Below are 23,638 nucleotides of genomic sequence, written 5' to 3' on the forward strand. Positions count from 1 at the left end.
TACACAGAGAGTAACACAGCTCCATGAACATATTGTCCTGAGGGACGCACAGTAGTTCTTAAATCAGTTTCTTCTTCGTTTCTCACCTTTTGCTCATGGATCCTGCTTGACGACACCATGCAGGATCCCCCTCCCCCCCTTCTTTAACTAGGCTATCCCCATAAGTTGGGGAGGGGAGGCAAACAGATAATGCGGCAAATAATCTTGCAATCTTTTTTTTTTTTCTATCGGATGGGCAGACAGATTTATTTGTATGTTACTCTGAGTATTATTTCAAACTTGATCACGCATGTCTGTGTCTCTCTCTCTGGCTCGCTGGAAACACAAGAGAGTTAATCAGCTTTGCTGGCTCTGGCTGTAATGGCTTTATCCCACAGGACTTGATAACAGTCCGATGTCCCATGTGTGTTGGGTTCAAACGCCCTCCCGCACGGCTGTCAGTCTGCCAGCTGGGGCTCTGAGGTGGACTCTCCTCCACCTCCCCCACCCTCCGGGCCCCAAAACGTATAGGAGTCCCCATCACTGCCTCCTCTGCCACTCAGAGAAAAAAACATGTTTACCATGCTTATTCTATTTTTGCCTCATCTGATTTATATTCGCGATTATATATTCATGTGTTTTTGTTGCTTCTGATCTCGTGAAGAGAAGAGCGGAAGAAAAGATGAAAAGAGGTTGTTAGGGGGATTTGAACCTGTGTACTGTCTCTACATAATAGGGTCAAGAAACTGTTTTCTGGGGCAGAAACTAACAATTATTTCCAAATATTCTGATCATCGATGATTCAGTTCAAGTCATCATTCAAGAAAAAGCTTGAAACATTTTCTGCCAGCTTCACGAATTTTAAGATTTTCTTCTTTTCTCTGTTTAATGTAACTTTAAATTGAGTATCTGTTGGTTTCAGGACTTTTTGTTTAACAAAACAACACATAGGTCACTCTCAGAATTTGGTGCTTGTAAAGAGGCATCTTTGACATTTTATTGAAGAAACAACTGGATCAGTCAAGAAATGAATAGTCAGATTCATCAAAATAATGCAATCATTAGTGTGAAACTGTGAAAATAGATCATTGAAAGTTCCCATAGCTTTCAAATTGATTGTATTTCTAAAACAAAATAGCCCTGAACTCCAGAGTCCGACTAAAATATCGGTTGGCCGATATTGGCCTACCACAGATATATCAGTATTAGCATACATGTTGTCTGATAAGTATTTTAGTTTTTTAGATTATAAAGCAGAAGAAGATGCTTGGGTAACTCGGGTAATGCTTTGGCACTGAAACAGTAAAACTCACTGGGGATTTGATAACTGTTACTTCTGAAAGCATCTTTTTCGACACAATGTTTTGTTAAAAAACGACATCGGAAAAGCTTCACGCTGAGATTGATGCATATTTGTGATAGGGAAATATCATCTGATAAAAGGTCAGGCTTTACTATGAACTTCGCAACATATATTTTGATAAGCCATTAATTGTTTGAGTCATTTTGCATGCAAACATACATGAACGTCGGCTGAGTCCGGCTCAATTTTGAAGTCTTGCAGCGTTTCCTTTTCATCTGACATCTTGTCAGAAATTGTGCCGCAGTACCTACACTAAAAGATTCATCGATTAATTGAGAGAGTGATCAGCCAACAGATCAATGATTAAAGTAATCATTAGTTGTGCTGTTAACTGAGTTGGACTTCTAATAATTGACCGCAGATGCTCGGTGAAGATCTCCTGAGTTGACACCCCTTAAAGACACGACTGAGTACTGGTGAGGACTCCAGACTCACACGCTCATAAACATCAGTGAGATCCTCTGAATGTACCGGCTCCCAGGATGCCGCTCAGCCTCTGGCTCTGCTTTTAACCTGACCATTGATTGGGCCGACCCTGTGCGAGGTCATTAGCTCCTTCCTCCGGGGGCCCTCCTCACATAACAATGGGCTCTCTGCTTTTCCAAATGAGGATAGATTTACTTTTCCTTAATTGACACGCTCCTTCCTTCAGTATTGTCTTTTCATCAGGTGCCAGTCAAACCCCTGGAATATCTGTCTCGGGGGAAATCTACTGAGCAAACCGATTCCTCAGGAAGGAGGCAAACTTTTACCCCCTGGGGTTACTGAACAAACCCCCGTAGTACTACAGATAAATCTTTGTCTTTTAACCTCTATTCCTGCCTGCGCTGTCTCGTGTTGATAGAGATGGGGAAGATGAATGCGTCCAATCCAAGAGATAAGATGCTTAGAGCCAGCTCGTAATGTTACATCACCAGTACTGAGAGTACTTGCATTACTGGAACTCATGTAATCATATCAAAGCATTAGCGTAATCTACAAAGGTATATATTATATTGCATCTTCTTTATAAAAGCTTTATGCCTGAAACGCCTGCAAATTCTTTGAATTTATGTTGTTGAGTTGAAAGTCCCTCTGTTGTGATTGAAAATGGGTAGATTATTATTTGAGCAAACTGTAAACCACATTAACCTCTTCATAGCCTGTTTCCTTTTTTACATTTTGTCAACATAAGAATTAAAGTTAAATCAGGAAAATGTTAATGGGCGTCCGCTGTTTCAGTCTGGATCGAGACCTTTGTCACCTTTTTGTCCAGCCCCGGTTTTCTGAAGAGCTCTAAAGTCTGTCAGTGAAGGTTAAAAATTGCCAAAATGTTACATAAAGAAAAGAAGAAGTTATTTTTTTCTGGCATGAACTACAAATCTTTCTTGGTCCAGCATCGTTGTCAGTTCAGACTTTCCTCTCAACGACAGCCTTAAACTAACATCAGTGCAAACCAATGTTTGCTCTGCAAAAACACTTGGTTAGAGTTATATATATACAAAGTTGTTTTGTTTTTGCCACGATCACGGGGGGAAACATCATTAAGGTGTCCTCGAAAATCCACTGTTGTGACTCGAGCTGTGTTCACCGTTTGGCGGCCTCGCTGGTTGTAATAACGGCACCTCCATCCATCCCCTCCACCTCCCGATGTGGAAGCCAGCTAATGAGCATATGATGTGACCGTGATATGCCAAGTTTGGTACAAATGTCCAACTTGGACGTGTTTATGTGATGTGCAGAAATGTTAACTGCTAACATAATATCCTGCCGACTTGGTTGGTAAAAGTGAGGCGATGGGGTGCAGCAGAGATGCTAAAAGTCATGTTCTCCAGACTTAAGGGACCATGTTCGCTGGGTAGAGACCTCCGCAAAAATCACATCATCATAATTTTTTTTTTTTTTTTTAAAAGAAGTGCAAAAAATGTAGGTTTTTTGGGTTGTGGTTGGGTATTTTTGGCATTGTGTTTAACCTTTAAGTGGATGCAGGTAACTCTCCATCCTTTTACTTCTTTTGATTTTGATGATCCTGTGACCTTTTCTGTAATACCACACTCAGCTAAAACTCCATTCAACCCACGACCGGTTAGCAGCATCATCAGTCTGTTACTTCTTTATCCAAACCTTATACTTAATTGAACATGGCGTGACTTTTTTACATCCTAATATCGGCCTCGGCCAAAAAATTCAGCATCGTCCGGGCTCTAGAACTAACAGAAGTGTTGCTGCTGCAGATTTAGACGGTACATCATTGGCAGTAAAAGCACTGAAAGGTAAACACAAACCCAAGCCGTCACCTTTGACCTTTAAATACCGAAAAACATAGAAGTACTCACTGCTGTTTGCAAAGCAGATTGAAAGCATTAAAACGGAGTAAACATGGACTGAGCTCTACTTGCAGCTCACAGTTTTACTTCTGTAAATGCCAACTTTCATCGGTGTAAAAAAAGAAAAATCAAAACCAATGCTACCAATGTTGGATATCAACCTTTTGATCGATTATCACAATGTGGTTCCTGAACCCAGGTTTAAGTCTCTGTATTCTCTGTGTGCTCTCTCAGGATGAAGTGGACGAGCTGCGGGCGGAGATGGAGGAGGTGCGAGACAGCTACCTGGAAGAGGAGGTGTACCAGCTGCAGGAGCTGCGGAGGGAACTGGACCGCTCCAACAAGAACTGCCGCATCCTGCAGTACCGCCTGCGAAAGGCAGAGCAGAAGAGCCTGCGGGTCGCACAGACCGGCCACGTGGACGGAGAGCTGCTCCGGAGTCTGGAGCAGGACCTCAAGGTCAGCGTCAGCTGTTACTCTGGGACTTACTCTTTTTAGATTTTACAATTTTCATACCAGGTTATCACGAGTATTTCCCCAGAAATGTATCATTGCGACCTGCTAAAGCTTAAAACAGAATCTTAAAGCTCTCCACTGAGCCCAGAGTAATGAAATATGGATTCTTAACTGGGTTAGAAGTTTGATAAGGTAGCGACTCACAGCAATGGAGGGAAAAAACTCTAAAGAGTCTGAGCTGATATTTAAAATGACAGTAAATCTAACAGGAAATTTAAAATAATTATGTTTAGAACAAGTTAATGACAAGATGTTGTTGACATCAACGACCGATTCTACTTATCGGTCAGATTCTTTCTCGTTTTCACAACAGACCAACTGAGGCACCACGCTGTTTTAATGTATTGGTCAAATCAGCTGCTGATGACAGCATTGTGCGTCGATATGTCAGTCTAACCCTGGTTTGTGCGTACGATCAGCTCCATACTTGTTTGGACAGTGACACCACTTACCGCTCTGTACATCAACGGCTAAAAACAGTGGATACTGTTCGATATATATCTATGGTGTATTGTGTGTATTCAAGGCGCATGTTATAAAATATTCACATACCCATTTTGTATCACCTGTTTTGTGTGTGTACGTTCTGTCGCTGTGATCTCAGGTGGCCAAAGACGTGTCGGTGCGTTTGCACAACGAGCTGGAGAGCGTGGAGGACAAACGCAGCCGGGCCGAGGATGAGAACGAGCTGCTCCGACAGAAGATCATCGAGGTGGAGATTTCCAAACAGGCGCTGCACAACGAGCTGGAGAGGACCAAAGAGGTGAGGGCATAATTGTGGAGATGATGCTTTTTAGTCCGCTGCAGCTCGTTGGAAGACATTTGCTTTCGTGCACAAAGAGCTGTTGTGTCGCCTGGTTCAGCTGTGATAAAGCAGACAACTGGCTTCTGTGGGGAAACAGGGCGAGATACGTGTCATACAGTCACCACCTCTGGCACTTCTCTATTGAAAATGCTTTAAGTGCTTTGGCCCCTCTCTCTCACATGTAAACGAGGGGAAGTCTCAATTAATATGAGTCTATTGCAGATCAATGGCGATCACCGGCCTGATCATCAGGGTCACTGCAGTGGAATTAATTTCATCAATCACTTAGACGCTCTGAGAAGGCCGTTTCAAAACAATAGCTTTGTGCAGTGATGCAGTGACTTCAGGCTGCATGCAACTTATTTTTAAAACAACTACACGAAGATGTCCTTATCTACGGCTGAGTTCTGGTAGAAAAGTTGCAGAAGAAATGGTGGGTTGGGTGCATTCAAACTTTGAAGCTCAGGTGTGCTTCAAGAAACACTCCTGATAATCAGATAAAGCTCCAGTTGTGCTCAGTACTGCCTGAGGTTCCTCCCACCACATGGTAACAAGGTAACAGAAGAAGTTCAACAACGTCCTCAGCCAAGACTATTTCCTCCTGATAAGTGTTGCCTTCGTTTAAGCAAGCTTCCCTTCGTCGTTGTGCGGTTAGCTGTCCTCTCCCTCCTCTCCACATAACCACACTCTTTTTTTCGAGGCAGCTCTCTTCGCCTCGTTCTTTTTCTTCAAGCGGTTTCTCATCACTTGGCCTGTTTGGTAGCATAAGCCGTCACCAGGAGCTCTGGAATTGGTAGCTTTCCCTCTTCTGCCCGAGTAGACAGGACCGCCTCTTTATTGGATACAGTGGGCAGGGATACCAGGATATTTCTTTTCTCTTTTACAGGGGGGAGGAGAGACACGGGTACTGACCAAACACTCTATGAACAGTGATTACTGTTGGATTAAAGAGCTACTTAACACTGATTTAAAAAAGAAAGTAACACTTACAGCAGATTTAATGAGCTCGCAGATATTTTGCGAATCAAGTCAATCAGAACCTTACTGTAAATATTTTCTAGCAGTGTAAACAGGAGTCAGTTGGCTGTTTTCATTTGGATTTTATTCCCTGTATTTACAGTTTCATGGCATTCACATTTTTTCCAATATTTTTTTCCTGATCCTATTTCATTGGTCGATTGAAAGAAAGTTATTCGGCGACTATTTTGATCGTCTGTTAATCGTTTCAGTCATTTTTCAAGCAAATAGTCGTTAGATGCAGCCAGAGTTTTGGGACTTCAGCTCGCATGCTGCTTTGGGAGACATAAACAAGAAGCATACAGTCATAAAGTTAGTTTAGTCGTCTGAGCCTCTAATTTCAGCCTCGTTTGTGGACGTTTTGATTAACCAGCATCTAGTAGTTGCACTGTAACTGTAATGCACAGACACTTTAAATTCATTTTTTTTTTCTAAATCAGTTAAAACATTTCTGGTTGATTTACTTGGAATGAGAATCCCAGATAAATGTATCGTGAGGTACTGATCGTATTTGCGCCCCTGTTTTGCTGACGTACCGAATTCAGACTTTTCTCCATGGACCTTTGCATGACGCTAATTTCATGTTGATCAGCGGGCAGAGTATTTGCCTTCCAAAGCAGTGGAGGAAGGCTCCTCTCTCAGGTAATAAGATGAGCTGAGGCTGTTCTCAGTGGGTTCAGCTGCTTAGACTAATCGATTCTGACAACAGCAGGTAACATGCCGTCTGGCAATGAAGAGAAAGTAGGCTAATACCAGACCAGTCGGTATGGAGATGTGGCTTTCTTCTTGGCAACAGTGTCTGTTTTTATCACGTGTGCTGCCGGTTTGATTCCCAACTCGAGCCGCAGCGACTCTGAATGACCTCTGCCCCTCTGCACCGGTTGCAAGTCTATATTCTGAAACAGTTTGTGACCTTAACCTGAGTTTGCGACAACTTTGCTTTTAAAGGCACCTCATCGGCCTCAGTTGGAGCTGCATGTGCTCGTATGAAGACAGGAAATCCATGTCAAGTGTAAATGTGCTAATGCAGCAAATGCAATCTCCAGCTTTCGTTGCCAGAGCTTGACGCTGGTTAACTGTTGGAAGGAAATGATAGCGGAGCAGTAAGATGACGAGTTACTTGCTTGTTCCAGGCCCTTAATTCTGAGCAGTGCTGCGATGCATAAAAACGGGATGAGACAGTCTCTGTTGTACACAGAGAAACAGCAGAGGGAGGCTCTGACAGCGGCTGCTCCAAATGATTGCAGATTTTTCTGTGCTCCCCCGAGGTTTGTCCCAGAAAAATACAAGCCGTCTCCGGATCCGCACTTCTGCATCATGTGACCACATGCCCCCACCCCCCATTCCTTACGAGAAGTGTGCGTCTACAATGCAGCGCCCCGACATTTTCATCCACGTTTTTTTCGTCCAGTTAATCACCGTGTCCTCATTTTGAAATCCCGTAAAATTCATAAAGCGCAGCAGGTAGCCCATTTGTCCTTTTTATTGTTGATAGCAGGGGGGATGATAAGAGTATTTACACACACTTAGTCAGGGATGAATTTAAATAGATGAATCTAAGAATCTGCCCTTTGCTTTTGCAGTCACAGAGATAAATCTCAGTGACAGAGGAGAGAGGAGGAGCACGCTTTACTGATAAGAATGTGGTTCAACTGGACTGAGAAGTTGTTTCTTCCCCTTCCTGCTTGAATTAGATCTTGTACTTTTCGACCCAGGTGGAATGTAACACAGTGAACATCTCCTGCTCTGCTTTCAGTTTTTACTTCCTTAATTCCCACAGTGGCACCGCGGCCCCAGACTACCTGTTTTTCAATTTTAACCATCCTTAAATGCATGTTGTATTTTGACTTTGATATCATCTGTAAATTAGTTAAAAGTACTGGCACCAATAAATCAGTATATATATTTTTTTTACTATAAACTTGTAGTGATGTCACTTTTAGCTGCAATTTACTCTTTAAAGGAACAGTTCGCCCATGAAAGGCAATTCAGTCCTGATCTCCTCACCACTATGCCAATGGATAATCGGGTGAAGTTTCGTAGTCCACAAAACGTCTCTGGAGCTTCACAGCAAAACAGCATTCATGTTTTTAAAACAAAAGCCCCAAAACCGAAAAAGGCTCAATACAGCTCGTCTGTCTTATAATCTCTGAAAGCCTCAAGATCTGAAATTTAGACCTGTTCTTCTTCTCATTTCTTAATTATCATTTCTTGATGCTAACTATTTTTCAGCACATTTTTGACCAATTATGCTTTTAATAAGAGATCGGGGCAGAATTGGTCCTTTTTAAAAAAAAAAGTGGTTTGGACTTGTCCCCAGCACCCTCAGTGTAATTGACAGCAGTTGCTCGAAGTGCTCTGTTAGCTGTAAGCTATTAGCTGCTAACAGCTAACATCAAACCAGCGCTCCTTCCGCTGATTTACTGTTCACAATGTAGCATTACCAGGAAAAGTATAGGCTGTTTCATTTACATTTGGGGCATTTACCAGACGCTTTTGTCCAAAGCGACTTACAGTATTTCATACATACACTCATACACTGATGGCAGTGGCTGCCATGCAAGGTGAAGACCAAGGGACATCAGGAGTAGTTTGGGGTTGAGTATCTTGTCCAAGGACACTTTAACATGCAGAACAGGGGAATCGAACCAGCAACCTTCGGATAACAAGACGCTGAGCCACAGCCCCCCCGGTCCATAGCTGCCTCGATAGTGAGTTTACCTTTCAGTTTCGCCCTTTTCTGATTTTAACACTTAATATTCTTTGTAGGTCTCTGCTTTGTTGCCACTGACAGTAATTGTGGTAACAGCATGAGATAGTAACTCATTCATAAATTTTAAAATCCCTTTTGTCCTGAAGGCTTCCTGGGGAAGATCTTGTCTCAGGACAGCGGGATGCCATGAGTCCTGAGCACCTATGTCTTTGTCCATTTTGCCTTTTTAAACAATCTTCTGCAGTCCTTTCATCACTAAAGTTAGGCGATAACACATTTTGTAGAATACAAACAAGTTTCTTCAGTCACTTTTCCTGTCACACTTTCTCACCACAGTGTTGAAAAGGGCAGCTGACCTCAGATGTCTGGGCATCTGTGGCCTTTTAAATCCCATCTCCTCCTGTCCCTGTGCCTGTTCTCTCCTCTCAGAGGCTACGCGGTGTGACTCTGGCCCAGAGATTGGCACCCCTGCATGGATTAATCCAACAAGAAGGCCTGTTACAAAACAGCATGGCGTGCTTCGGCACCCTGATGGGAGGGGACAGAGAGAGAGAGAGAGAGAAAGACAAAGAGGCAGATAGGCAGAGAATGGCTGTAATCAGATGGCTGTAGGCCCTGTCTGCTTGCGATACGACCACAGCTCCACAGCTCAGAGACCTGATATTATTAAACAGTTTAGCAGGGCCGGCTGAGAGGACCCTCTATTGTTACTGTATTGGCTCGAAGAGCAAATTGCTGCCGCTGCCTTTGGGTGGTCAGTACGCAGGCGAGCAGCGATTGGCGGAGAGATTTTTCATCCCTCATGACATCTGAAGAAAGGCCTGCTGATACGTGTAATGAAATGGAACTAATGAAACGTCAACGAGCATAACAGGAGCATCAGGTGATTTATTAGGTGCTCTGCGTCCCCCGCGCGATAAGTTCATCTTTCATTACGATAATCCGTCGTGCTGCTCTTTTCCTCCTCAGTGAGTATCAGATGTGTCTCGTGTCTGATTTGATGACGTGCAGAAGAATTGACTTGACATCAGAGCTCATGAGGACAGAACAACAAAAAAGAAAGTGGAAATCTACATATTGTATACCACACTTTGGAGACAGTGGAGGCGTAGTTATATTTTATTGTGCTAACTGGTGTAAACACCACACTCTGATTATATCACCACCAGTATGCTCCTCTTTGCTGTGGGTGTCATTACATTATCATATATAATATTCTTATTTGCTGACACTGAAAACATGGATTAATTCAAAGGGGTCTGTGGTATCTAGCAACGCAGACAGCTTTCAAAGGGACTATTTCTTTGGTAAAAAGTAGTAGTAGTAAATAACTAATGATTTTTAATGGACATCTTGATTTTGATCCATCCCTGACTACAATCTACTTTTGAATTTGAATTTAATCTTTTTTTGATTAATTTACAAATCACTGTCATATTCACAGATCACAATGTGATGGTTTCAAATCGCCCATTTTGTTCAATAAATGAATAATGAATTTATTGATCAATCAACAGATTATCATCAGCGAGAGTATATCAATAATCACAATAATGGCTGTACTAGTTTGGTCATTTTTCGAGTAAAAAATGCAAAATATTTTCTTGGTCCCACCTTCTGAAATGAGATTTGTTGCTTTTCTTTAAATTGAGTATCTTTGACTTCATCAGACAAAATGAACAGTGTCAGGACACCACTCTTGGAACTTTTGCTGTCTAAATGATTCATCGAGTATTTGAAGAAATAATCAATAGATTCATTGATCCTTTAAACACAATGGTCTGTTGCTGCCCTAAAACATAGAAAAGCACCAAATTCACACATTTGAGAAGCTGAAACCAGTGAATTGTTTGCCAGTTTTACTCATCTGTTATCTAAAAAGTTACCAATAAATATTCTGTCATTCTCTCTCTACTAATTCATTAATCATCTAATCAGTGCAGCCTTAATCCATACCAATATCAGATCTATACAGAAAATATAAAGCCAGACCTAGCAGCTGGTTAGCCTAGCTTAAGATAAGATACAATAACACTTAATTTATCCCTCAGCAGGGAAACATTCGTCTTGTAACAGCTTAAGAGTCATAAGCTGAATGACTGTATGGAGGATGAAAATGGAAAAACAAATAAAAACAAGTCAAAAAATAAAATAACATCAAAGTTAGGTAAAGATGATGATAAAAAGAAGACTACATACACTACAAACCTTCGACCAAGGAGAATAATTGCACCCACAATTGTAATACACATGCTGTATAGCAATGTACTAGAAATATGTATAAATATAGATATAATTGCACATCGAAAATTGGGTAACACAGGATACAGGTATGAATTTTAGCGCAATAAGACTGGCAATAATGAGACTGACTCTCTACAAAGATAGCACATTTTGCCTTACAGCACCTGTAGTGGGATGTTGCCATCCTCTAAACATCTAAACACCAACCTAACACTGTTGTGTGTGTGTGTGTGTGTGTGTGTTGTCTTGTAGTTAGCAAATCAGTATTGAGCATTGGCAGTATTTGCGGGGAGGGGGGGTTTTCCGCACATGTAAAAATAGGAATCGAGGGTATCTCCCGTAGTCTTTTGTTGTTTTGCTTCATGACTACAAAGGAGCGAGTGGGGAATGCCTGAATTCTTGATAAGTCGTTTCAGCAGCGTCTGAGCGAGAGTCACTGCAGACATCGTTTGATTCATGTCACATCAGCCGCCTCACGCTCCGTCTTTCTCCCAAGATCTCAGCAGAAGAGATGTCGGCTTTGAAGAGTCTCCTGATTTTCTCATATCTGCTTCTTCTTCACATTTTCTGCTCTCCTCTGCTGTGGTTCCCTGTCGGAGGAGTGTGAGGGAATCTCATTGACCTAGTTAATATCTTGTGTCTGACTCCGCCAATGGGAAGGAGAGCAGCGGGAGGAGAGGAGAAGCGCAGGGACTCTGCTGTAAATGGAAATCTGCTGCAGTGACACACGTCCATATGAAGCTTATCATCACACAGCGGCAGCACGATTTCTCCATTTACATATTTGGCAGCAGGAGGTGTTTACTTATGAAATATTATTGTTCTTCAAGAAATCACTGAAATTAAAAGTTTAAAAGGTCAGACCTGTGCTGTAAACACGAGGCAGTCCCCGATTCCGGATATTAGCAATAAGTATGCTTATCTCAAATTTGATGATATTTGAAATAGGTTGAACCTTTTACGGTGGGTTGTAAAGCATTTTGGAAGCAATGGCATTGTTACCCTGAAGGCAAAACTATCTGCGACACAAAGCAAAGAGGGAAATCATCAATTCTGCATGAAACCCTGGAGTGATGGGTTATAATTCTGAAGCGCTGGCCTTTGAAGTTTAAAACCCTTGAAAAATGAAATTCCTCCGCCACATGAACATGGCCTGGCAAGTGTTTCGATTCACGCGAGTATCAAAGCCGCCACTTTGTAATCATAAAACATCCCGAAGCGTTCACTGTAGCAGCAATCGCATTGTGTCTTTGAATGTCGTCAGATGAATCGAGGGACACTTAAAAAGCATTTCGAAACACATCTGAAGTCATCTCAGATGCAATCTTCAGAAACCTTGCGACTCTTATTTCACGTTTGATTTGGATTTAAAGCACCAGTCGTGTATCAAAGATGGCAACCATCTGAATTTTTTAGTAATCAAGTAAGGATCTTAAAGTCGTTAAATTTTGAGAACATATTGAATTACTGGCAATATATCCTGAGGTTTTTTAAATGTCTATTCTTGGTTTCTGTTTCCAGCCATGCAAGTTCAGAGCTGCTGGGACATTTAAACGTCCCCTTGTGGTGATGTTTAATATCAGCAGTATCCAGCTTTGGTCTTGGGTGATAAATTAATCCTGACTCAATAGATGACTATGTATATTTAATGGCAGGTGTAAGGTTTACCATGTTCCCTTTTTAAGTTTGGCATTTAGCTTTCGGTGTTTGTTAAGCAAAAACACCCTTGACAAATACTGACAAAAGTAGACGTTTAACCGCTTCTCATCATTACCAACAATATCGAATATAAATACACCAAAATGCAATTAACACACATCTTATATAGAATGATTTGTTTAACAGAGCTACACTGAAGGGTATAAAGGATCTCTGGTGATACTCTTTATCTCTGTCCTGATACTAACAACTCATATTCACCACAGGGAGGGTGTGATCCTTCTGACATACTGGGTTGTTGTTGACCCACAATATTGCTAGACAAGCTTACGGAGTTTGCCCTTTTGAGTTGCTCTCCCTCATCTTCTTTTCCATCTTCTGCTCATATTCATGTTTAGACCTCAGGAGAATGTTCCTAATTTCCTTCTGCTTCACTTGCACCTATCTACCAGCTAGCAAACGCTTTGCAAATTCACGCAAAAATCGTCCAACTGAGGGCGATTGAAATATCATAAGTTTCAATAGCTATTTTGACAATTAATGCAAGATATAATTGGTGTGCTTTTGGTACTGGCCAATAAAGGTTTTAAAATAAAATGCCAAAACTGAACATTTCTGCCAATAAGACGAAGCTTGAGTTTGACAAAGAAGTTTTTGTCCTCCTATTTTGCCCAGTGAATTTGTACATTTTGGATAGGGATTATATGTGTGCATCTATCAGTGAAACATTGCAATAAGAGTAGGCATAATTATACGTTCATTTCAATACAGGAGACTTGATATTCTTTGCTATTAGGTGGAAAAAACAATGTGTGCATATGTCAGTGTCAGGAATCAGCCAAAAAAAACTTGGACAACATAGGATATTGGCGAAGATCCAATATTGTGCTTCCCTAATCCTGACCAAAGTCAATGAATGATTGTATGTTATGGCAATCTGTCCAATAATCGTTGAGACATTTCACTCAAAATCATAAATATCAACCCTATGGTGTCAATCGAAGAAATGTCAGGGGATCGCCTAAGTCAGTACGACTCATCATCTCAAAATCAGTCAAGACTGTACAAGAGTTCATGGCAACCCATTCACGAGTTGTTAATATAACAAACTGGACTAATGTTGTGGACCAACCAACAGACGGACAGACAGACTGCCATGCCGCTAGCACGTCTACAAATCATCCCACAGCGCGCTGCTCAGCTTAACCTAGATCTGAAACAGCAGAACATAGACAGAGCCCATCCAATGTTGGTTTCTCGGATGCTTCTCTTCTCCACTGTAACAAATGTTATTTGCAGTTATATTTAGGGAGGCTGACAGCAGCTTGGCAGGCTGTAAGTCAGACTGAGTCACTGTGTTTCTCACCTCTCCTCCAAACACTAGGAACAGACAGGCCACCAGAAAAAGTAGAGCTCCAGATAGTCTGTTGGGGGCCATAGCCTAGAGTGAAATACAGTCCTCACCAAAACAGGTTTTCACATTGCAGAGAGTGGGCAGGTGTCGGCTTTGATTGGAGCTGTGCAGTTGAGTTATATACTGTACGAGGAAGGATTTTGGATTCACTTGTAGGCTGTGTCTGCAAATGGGGGGAAGAGGAAGTGCTATTATTGACGTTTCTAATTTAACCATGCATCAAATGACAGTGTGTGTTATGTGAAAGGGGTCACCTGAAGACACAGAGAACTGTGACTGTACTCTTTTAAATGGCATAAAGACAAAGTTAGGAACTTACTGATGAACATAATGGAGCATTTTGCAGCCAGATAATTTTCTCAGGAGCTGGTGGAGTGAATATTGGACTTAATGAATCAAGTGGACAGAAATCTGGCTTTAGATAGGCATTTTTTGCTAACAAATGTAAGTATTATACTGTATGTCCAGGCTGTGTGTGTCTTTTTCTGGAGTTCTTCTGCCTCTAATGACCAAAAAATAAACAAAGGCAGGTTTATGTTTCTCAAAGAGGTCAAAGAGAAGTTAACAATGTTATTATTTTAACAGATATAACAGTTATGCTCATTTTCAGGTTCAAACTATGACAACTGGTTTCTAAGCTTTAATGCTAAAAAGACTACTCAGTTTTCTCGTTCTGTCCAGTTCTGCAGCACTGTATCACCCCTCTGACTAAAACGCTGCATACTCAGTCTCCTCTGATTGGTCAGCTCACACACGCCTGACATGCCAACACTGCTAAGAGCAGAGCAGCTATGCTAAGTCATTCACATTCCAAACTAGCCACTAGGCATGAATTCAGCAAACGAGTGACATGGTTACATAATGTGATGTCATGAAGACACTTAATTAAAGGCAGGACCACTGGTGAGGTGATTCTGGAACAGTGTTTTCTGTGGGAGAGAGGAGCTTCTGTTTGTTGCTTGATAACTTGAAAATGATTATTTGATTACAAACAGTAACAAAATACTTCCTAGTAAACTTTCTGTTGGTTCGCTACCCTGTTAATCAATCACGTTAATCTCTTTTCAAGGGCGTTGTATTTTTAGATGCATTGGCCACTGAGAACCATCAGCATCACAAACTTCCATTTTTCGTTCAGTCACAAGTTCAGTGTAGGCCCACAGCTCTCTGTGTTAGATGCTGTGAGAACCCCTGTTTATAGACGGGACCACAGGGTGTGTGTGGAGTCCGTGAGGTCCGCTGTAGTCTGATGGACTAACAGAGTTCATTTGATGTGGCAGGGGTCACAGACTGTCTTAGTCACTGAGGGTTGTCACCATTTTCTGGCCAACAGCAGCAGGGTGATGCGGAGCTGCGTCAACAGAGATATGCAGTAGAAGGGAGTGGAGGATCCCACAGGCTGTCTTATTCAGAAGAATATTATCCATTTTCCAAAAAAAAAGTTCAGCGGGCAAAGAGTCAGGGTGGGTATCAACCCTCAAAACTTCTTTTGGTTCCCAACGAAATGTGGCCGTGACATCAGGCCTTAAACACTGTATGTAAAGTTGCCAATCATCACATATATTTAAATATTTGTCCAATTGCAGGCTGGCTGGTTTTGGCAAAGTTCTTATACAGCATCTTGGCTTCAAGCCAACATTTACCATCTGAAAGGGTTGGGTTATTTGTGAAACTTGCATTGACACATTGTCACCTCAGGTAAACATGTGAGCAGTTGTTTGGGTATTTAGATGTCACAAAGTAACATTACCATTCGTTTGGAGCTGTTTCACATTCTTTTTTGCTCTATTTTTGGTCTCTACCAGCTCCTGAGGGGAATTACCTGGTTCTTTAGCTGCACAATGGTTCACCATGTTCATCAGCTAGTTTCCAAACTTTGTCATTTAGATTGGACATGTAGTGTACAGGGTTTTTTTAACTGCTTGCCCCAGCTGGAAATGAGTTTGATGGAAAACAGCGAGAGTGAACCAAAGCAGCATTTTTTTTTTTTATTAGCCAAAACAGAATGGCGATTGGGAGATGCTAAAAGGCTCCATGGAGCTTGAGGGGGTTGCAGAGCTGGTGATCAACACACCACATCAACACGAGTGACACTGTTCACATAAAACATAAACGCATCATTTTTTAATGGTTGAATCGTACAGTATTGAATACTGCAGCTTTACATTAAAAGAATGTTTAGAAGAAATGTTTTAACTCTTCGAAGTCAGGTTTCGGAAATATGACTTTGGTAATGATACTGAAACTCTGCTAACGGCACTAACATTGACATTTGAAAGCTGTACACAGCTTTACACACAAACAGCACACAAATATTTTCCATAACTGGCTGATGCAGATCTGATCACATAAACATTCCTCCAAGCAGAACACTCTGGTAACACTCAACAACAACTCACCATGCTTTTAACTATGTTTTTACTCAGTACATAGCTGTTTGGTGTAGCTTATAGTATCCCTTTGAGTCCTCTATCATATTCAAAGTGCTCTATTTTTGTCAATCTACTGGTCCTGGAAGCTTCATGGGTAAAATCCCCGGAGCATTTCCTCCACAGAAGCACTGTAGATGCAGCAGCATGTATTTGAGCATTGTGGAGCTTATAGACTGCATTTGAAGTGTGCTTGTTATAGACGATGAAAAGAAGTGGAGGACTAACAGACAAACGAGAGGCTGGCACTCCCAGCTCTCAGGGGTTGTATGTCGCATGCGGTCATGATTAAATGATGACTTCAGCAATAAAGCCAGAGACCTGCCTACACAGCTTGATACACTCCGAGGCAAGACTTCATCAGAAGCTGTGACATGTTAGTCCATCATTTCCGTCCTGCTCTTCTACGAGCTCTCAGTTGCTCTTCTTTGGAAAAATCAAGTCCTCGTCCTGTTTTCTCTCGTCTCTGCTATACCATTATCCAACTTTCAACGAGCTCTTGTCGCACCACTCCTCAGCTAAATGATCATTCATGGATTCAAAGAGGAGTTTCCAGTGTAGAGTCCTGCCTCTCCTTTGTTTTTTTGAGGATAACTGATGAGACTACGGAGAAGAACATCATCTCAATTGGAAAAAAGCTGCTGTGCAGACATATTTGGCACTTTGCAGATATGTAAAACTGCCTGAAATTAATATTAAACTTCATTGTTTTATGTTTTTGCAGACGTGAGCCGTGTCCCGGTTCTTCTTTGTTATCACCACCATTTTTTTTAATAGTATAGGATTCCTACATCCAACAGGATTTGTGTAATCCCTTCCATGACTAATAATAAATGTAAGAATGCTGTAAAATATAAATAAATGATTAAACAGAATTACAAGCTTGGGGTTTGCATTTTAGAACGCATTAACAGAGACATTTATAAAAAATGGAACTGGTTTTCAAATCACTCAATAAAGCTGTCGACGCCTCATGACATACTTTCACAAAACCTCTTGTACACTGTTGTCCAAACAACTGCGTGACAGATTTTTGGTGAGAATGCCACAGATTGTTACAATAGATTTAAATGCTTAATGGGATTATGTAATTTCAGGTACTACCTTTAAGAAACGGGTTTAACCTCTATAGCAACAGTTGAGTGAATGGAATTTGGTGGATGATTGTATCTAAATGAACCTATAGTACTGTAATTGATCCAAAAATGATATACAGTTTTTTCTTTGCAGTCGTTGGTAAGAGTCAAATATTAAAAAAATCGTTCACACTTTTTTAAAGAGTACATGGGAATGAAGACAAGATGCAAAATTCGAATAAAAAGGTGTCAATGTGTCATGTGGCCTAGAATACAAAAATAAAGTTTAGAAAGAAAACAGTCAGCTAAAATCAAGCTATCCAGCTGGTTGCTGTCCGATTGGTTGCTAACCAGCTCGGTATCACTCGGCCTGTAAGTAGCTCCAGCTTGCTTTTCTTGTATCAAGGAAAAACAGTGAGACATTTGCAGCTACAGGCTACTTGGTATTCATAATATAAAAGCAATAGTTGAGGACAGGCCGTGTCATGTTGTGATTATATGACAGCTAAGCTATAATCACAATATATCACAATAGCTTGTATAGACGTGCATGGCTCAAAATAGATCACAGATCTACATCTGCTTAAAGATAGACAAAAAATGATTTAATTCCATGGGCCGAATAAATCTATTCAAGTTTAAAAGTTGGATAAACATTTCACTCTTTTTATTCAAACGGTTTCTTCCTCTCTTTGATTCCAGTGAACTGAGAAAACCTCCAACTCTTGATGTTGGATACTTTCTTATTTTTTCACAGTTTTAATCAATTCTGTTGCAAGAGGTTCAACCGTGGCAGCAATCTCCTCTAGGCCTGTGAGTCTTCAGGAATCATGAGAAAAGCCGAGGATCCAGCGCAGCCGCAGGAGGCAAAAATACCTCCACAGCTCCAGAAAAACTTAACTCCACTTGAGCTGGTAGCTGTCGGACACAAACCCCATGATATGAACCTCCATCTGGGCTGATAACAAGCCCACTAACGACACTATATTACTGTGTGCTCTGCGGCCCCCGAGTTCGTTATCTTTTACAATGTTGTGTGGCGGCTCGGGGGTCCTCTGGGCTTTGGTAATAACGCAGTATTTCAAATCTCACTTTTGTCCTTTATTGGCTCCCCTCCTTCTAATTTCAAGCAACAAAGACGGCATGTGTGCAGAGGGAGACGGCCCCTCCCTCTTATTACCAACCTATTGTGAACCTTTGGACACACACAAGGGGGACAGTGGAGCACTGGGTGGTGGAAAGTGGCGCGGGGGTGAAGACGACCTCATTATCAGCCAGCTGGACAGCCCAGCCGTCCACTTGTGCCCCCCTTTTAACCCTCACCCCCCTACACCCACCTCCAACTCTCCACCCACTGATGAGAATGAGGCTCTGTTGTCTGGTTCCCATTAGTGAGTAAGAGAAACATGGCTGCAGCCCAGAGGGAGAGAGAGCCAGGCTACCTCTGCAGAGTCCCAGATAGACTGATAGAAGTTCACGATCATACGGTTATGACATTAGATTTTTGCTGCGCCTTATTACCGAGGACACACGCTGAATAATCACAGGATAAAGACGCAGACTCTCGAAAAACAACACGGCTCACGCAAATTATGAACAGTAGATGATCTTAGAAATGGCTGCAGTCCCTCGCTAGATGATAATCACGGGCTGAAGGATAATAAGCTGCTGATAAAGGCTTAATTAAAGCCCGGCAGCCATCTTGAGAAGGCTGTTTACAGAAGCAATCCGATATAGTACAGCGTGTAGAGGCTTATCATGTTTTTTTCACTGTTACACTGGAATGAGATTTGATCCAGTGAATTCAATTGTCTGATCTTTGTGTTTCTGTGAAGGTGTTTTTAGATTTTTTTTTTTAATCTGGTTTTGGACAGGACACAGATATTCTTTGCAGGATAAAATGCAGTCAAAGTTGAATAGCATTTTTAAGCATTATGCTAACAGTGTAACACTCTATTATGATATTAGTCTTCTTTATCAGGATGTTGATTTGGTTAAATTAGCTTTGATTGAAAGCGACCAAAAACAAAACCAACCTGCAGCTGTCAGGAAATTCTGATCCAAATGTTGCCAGTCACCTTGTTTTTTTTCCAGATCAGAGTGATAGTACATCTTTTGAAAAAAATCCTCTAGGGTACAAGGTACGACTTGTGGCAGATCGTTTAAGATCTCATACGGTTTCTTGTTCCGGCAAAAAACATCATGCTGACTGAGCCTGACCTCGTTTCAACTGTTTATTTTACCGGATGAACTTCCCCTTCGCTAAGCTTGTGTCACGGCTGAGAGTTAATTTTCAGAAAATTAGAAGTATTTGTTTGTTGACTAGTCGAATGGTCGTTTTTTTCGTGGTGTTTGTTGAGAGCAAAAGGGATAAAGAGATAAATTTGTCCGTCTCTTTGGACAAATTGGTCTGCCAAATGAATCAATTTGAAGATAGAATAACACAGGCTTTATCCTTTAAGTCTCCTTTGAAAGAGCAGACCTTAATCTCAGCTGGTTCAAGACAGGTTACAGAGTTGATCCCTGTTTTTGTTTTTCTTGTTGCATGTCTGACGCGGTGATATTGGTTGTGGCAGGAACAGCATGGGAAATGCAGTATCCCTTTCCACTCTTGATTTAGTCAGCATAATTTTTTCCCCCGGGGGCTCCAGTTGAGCGTAACCCTCCAATCGTATCCATCTCCCCTGTACATCGTGATGAAAGCGGAGCGACGTTCGCCTCTCCTGCCCTTCACTCCGCGTGGCTCTCTCCGTCTCTGCTCATTACACACCACTGGCACGCTGCCAGTCTGCCATCCCAGAATACCCGGCGGACCTGCTGAGGAGTTTGCAGGCAGATGACATGGCAGCTCTTCCCTCCTCCTGGCCCGTCGGAGCCACGGTGTCATTTATAGCTGTTAGTGTTGCTCCACGAAAACGGGATGACTCTGGTGACACATTGAATTCTTTTTTTTATAGCCTCCACTTAGAGGCACGGGGAAGTGATCTAACAGTCGGAGTGCATTTTCGAGTCAGTGTGCTTTAGGTGACCTCCAGACAGCGGTGGAGTGAACACCTTTCAGATATATTAGCGGCTTTTTGTCACCTGCGTGTCCCTCGGGAGGGTTTTGCTGAGTGTGCATGCCGTTTTTAAAGCACTGTCCTGCAGGTCAGTCATAGTTACACTCATTCCCACCAGGGAGCTGCCCACCACAGTCTCATGGCTTTACCGAGGGCTGTGTGACAACCGTCTGGGGGGAATTGGGCTGCTTGTTCATTTTTCCTGTTTTCAGAGGTGAATTTATCCCTGTCTTACTTTTAGGGGCCTACTGCCACCCACACTTTGCTTTTATTGTCTTTTTGGATTTGTAGCCTTCGAGTAAAATCAATGACAACATCACACTTTTGTCTAATGTGTAATTTATCTTTTTTTTACCTCACTTGAATGCCAAACATACAGGATTTTCCAACCAAGTGGACTGAGTGTTTGTAATGTTTTCACTGATAAATGGATTAACTTCTCTTCACCTTTTGAAGAATACATTTGACAGTATGCATATTTTCTTTCTCGTTTAAAGTTAGTTAAGAATGTGTGTGCGCTAAATATGAAGCTACAGTCAGGAGGCGATTACCTTAGGTACAAAAAAACAACCAAAACAAAACGTTAAAATTCTCCATACAGCTCGTCAGGTAATCCAAGTCTCTGGAAGCCTGAAGATTCTAAAGTGTTTTGAAAAGGCGTTATTTACACCCTTTATAAGCACTAAAGCACTGATTTTTGCCATGAATATAGTTGATTTTTCAAATATTTAAAGTTAGAAAATGTCCAGCAGCTTAAATGGAAAAATATTGCAATATTTATTATTCTTCAATTGTTTGTTGTATGAGTTGCAGATGCTTTTTGAGCTTATACCATACACTACTGGTCGTGTTTCCAAGTCCATTTATTGTGACTTTTCTCTGGCAAAACATGAAATGTTAACAACACAACATGAGTAACTCTTTATAAGACAAATACAAAGAGCTGTTTGGGTTCACTTCTTGTCTCAGGGCTTGGAATCTGTTCAAAATGTACTTGTTCACTGATGTTGGATCATCCTGCCGGCTCGTCTCTTCATGTCCCTGTATAACAGAAATATCAATCGCCACTCCCGTATCCTGGCCTGTAGCAGTCATGGGTCCTGTCTCTGTCTTCCTTTTAAGACTCCACCACCCGCTCTCTCACAGAGCCACGGGGAGAGGTTGCCAGTTCTGCGCTTGTCAAACCTCCATCACTGAAAGGGCTAAATCAGGCCCGCAGCACTCACTGTTTATCTTGGATGCATCGAGTTCGTCAGTTTATTCTTTTAGGCCGCAGTGTCTGATGAAAATCTCAAGTGAGCACATACTCTAAAGATCTAGTGTATAGTGTGCAGTTAAAAAAAATATTAATAACGGCACAAGCAGGGATAGATTGTGTGTGGTGAGTGGTGTGTAATTAAATTGTCTGAGCAGTGGTCACAACTTGGCAACAGTCCGTAGTCACTATCTTTGTGTAAGCTAGCACATCAATTGAAGTAGTCTTAAATTGACTGATATTATTTTTAGCTTTAACAAAATGCCAAAAAGACTCAAGCAAAAATCAAAGTGTTTATCTGTCCTTGTTAGCAATGGTTAGCATGTCACGCTAAGTAGCTGGCTATAATCAATAATTCCTACCAGGGCCACGGAGCTCATCGTCAACTACCTACTTTAGTGTGTGGGGTCAAAGGTTATGTGTTTTTTTTTAAAGTTATCCATGACTAGCACAACCAGTACAACCACTGTTAAAGGACTAACTTTAAAATGAGTCGAATGTAAGTGTTAAACTGTCAGGGTTTTCAATCAACCATTTAGTCAGCTAGCTAGCTACAGCTAATAAAATTAGCAAGTGACTCTTTTTAGAAGGCTAGATAGACTTCAGGAACCTGCTTTTGTCGTCTTCTGAAATAAAAAATTACAATACTAATTCTTCCATGACAGGCTCAGAGAACAGTTAATGACAGTCACTTTTATTTTGTACGTTTGGTTCTGTTGTATTTTACATCCACAGACAACATCAGTCAAGCAGTACCAGGGCAGTACTGTTGTACTTTTGCCATAGGATTTGAGTTCTCTGCCTCATACGGTATCTGTCTGTTCAAAACAAACACACTTAGAGGCTGTAAGCCGGAGAACAGGTCATTTTCAGCTACAAAAGCATTTAATTTCCTCTGAAAACCCCTACCTGTTACTAGATTTCTAGAATAACAACAGATGTTAACACTAAAAATGTAGCTGTATCCGTCGAACTGAATCAGTTTGTCAATCCTCTGCTAAAGAGCCCTCCGCTCTTCTGCTCAGTCCTTCTATTTTCAGGTCAGATTTTTTCGATTCGCCTTTCTCAAACCATCCATTACCATGGCAGCCAGTGACAGACAGCCCAGTCAGGCGGTGGGTCATTAAGTGCTGTGAGAAGATTTCCTGGCTTCACTACTGTTCACAAGGCAACTGACCAGAGTAGTTTTGACCGTGAGCCAGCATCCTTACCATGAATTATTAGAGTTCAAAGAGTTCGACAGCATCTGAAGTTAATTAACACGTTTGTTTGTTTTTCTTTCAGACAATGTACGGTAGTTTACTCACTGGGTGACACAGTTACGGAAGAAGTATAAATAAATAAAACAAGATCACAATAGTTGGAAGTGCAAATGTCAGCTCTTGTAGATCAGCAGTTCCAACCTGGCGGCGGGAGCCCACCGAGGGGTCTCAAGGTTTTGAATGCTTTGACCTGGTGAAGCTTCTGAAATGTATTCAAATTAAACACCCTGAGGAGGAAAATCACTCTTTGGTGGTGCTACTCAGGATTATTGACATATGCAACATCTTAACAAGAAGTTATAACCACTGATCTACATGATAAAAGTTGAAGAAAAAACCTCGAGCATTACAGGATTACAAACATGTTTAAGAGTGAGTTACTTGATAGTTTTGGCGGTGGAAGCAGCGGCTTCTCACTTGTCATTTTTTTCCCCTACTGGTGCGGAGTAATTGAACCACACTTGCTCCAAAAGGCTGATATAAGAGCACTCCACTTGCCCTCGCTCTTATCTGCCTCCACCTGGTCTAATATCCTGTTATC

General features: G+C 41.6%; 1 protein-coding gene across 9 annotated transcripts in view; it reads left to right on the plus strand.

Moving 5' to 3' along the window:
• mtcl1 (microtubule crosslinking factor 1) overlaps nt 1-23,638 on the plus strand; it is a 77,108-nt gene that overhangs the window by 1,954 nt on the left and 51,516 nt on the right. For all 9 annotated transcript variants that reach the window (XR_003982160.1, XR_003982162.1, XR_003982161.1 and 6 more), the window contains exons 2-3: nt 3,883-4,107; nt 4,769-4,927. Coding sequence is in view for 6 of the 9 variants with exons in the window: in XM_030403222.1 (XP_030259082.1) it covers nt 3,883-4,107; nt 4,769-4,927 (384 nt within the window). In the remaining 3 variants the exon portion in view is untranslated. The remainder of the gene's footprint in view (nt 1-3,882; nt 4,108-4,768; nt 4,928-23,638) is intronic.

This window comes from Sparus aurata, chromosome 21 (genome assembly GCF_900880675.1).
Source record: "Sparus aurata chromosome 21, fSpaAur1.1, whole genome shotgun sequence".
NCBI lineage: Eukaryota > Metazoa > Chordata > Actinopteri > Spariformes > Sparidae > Sparus > Sparus aurata.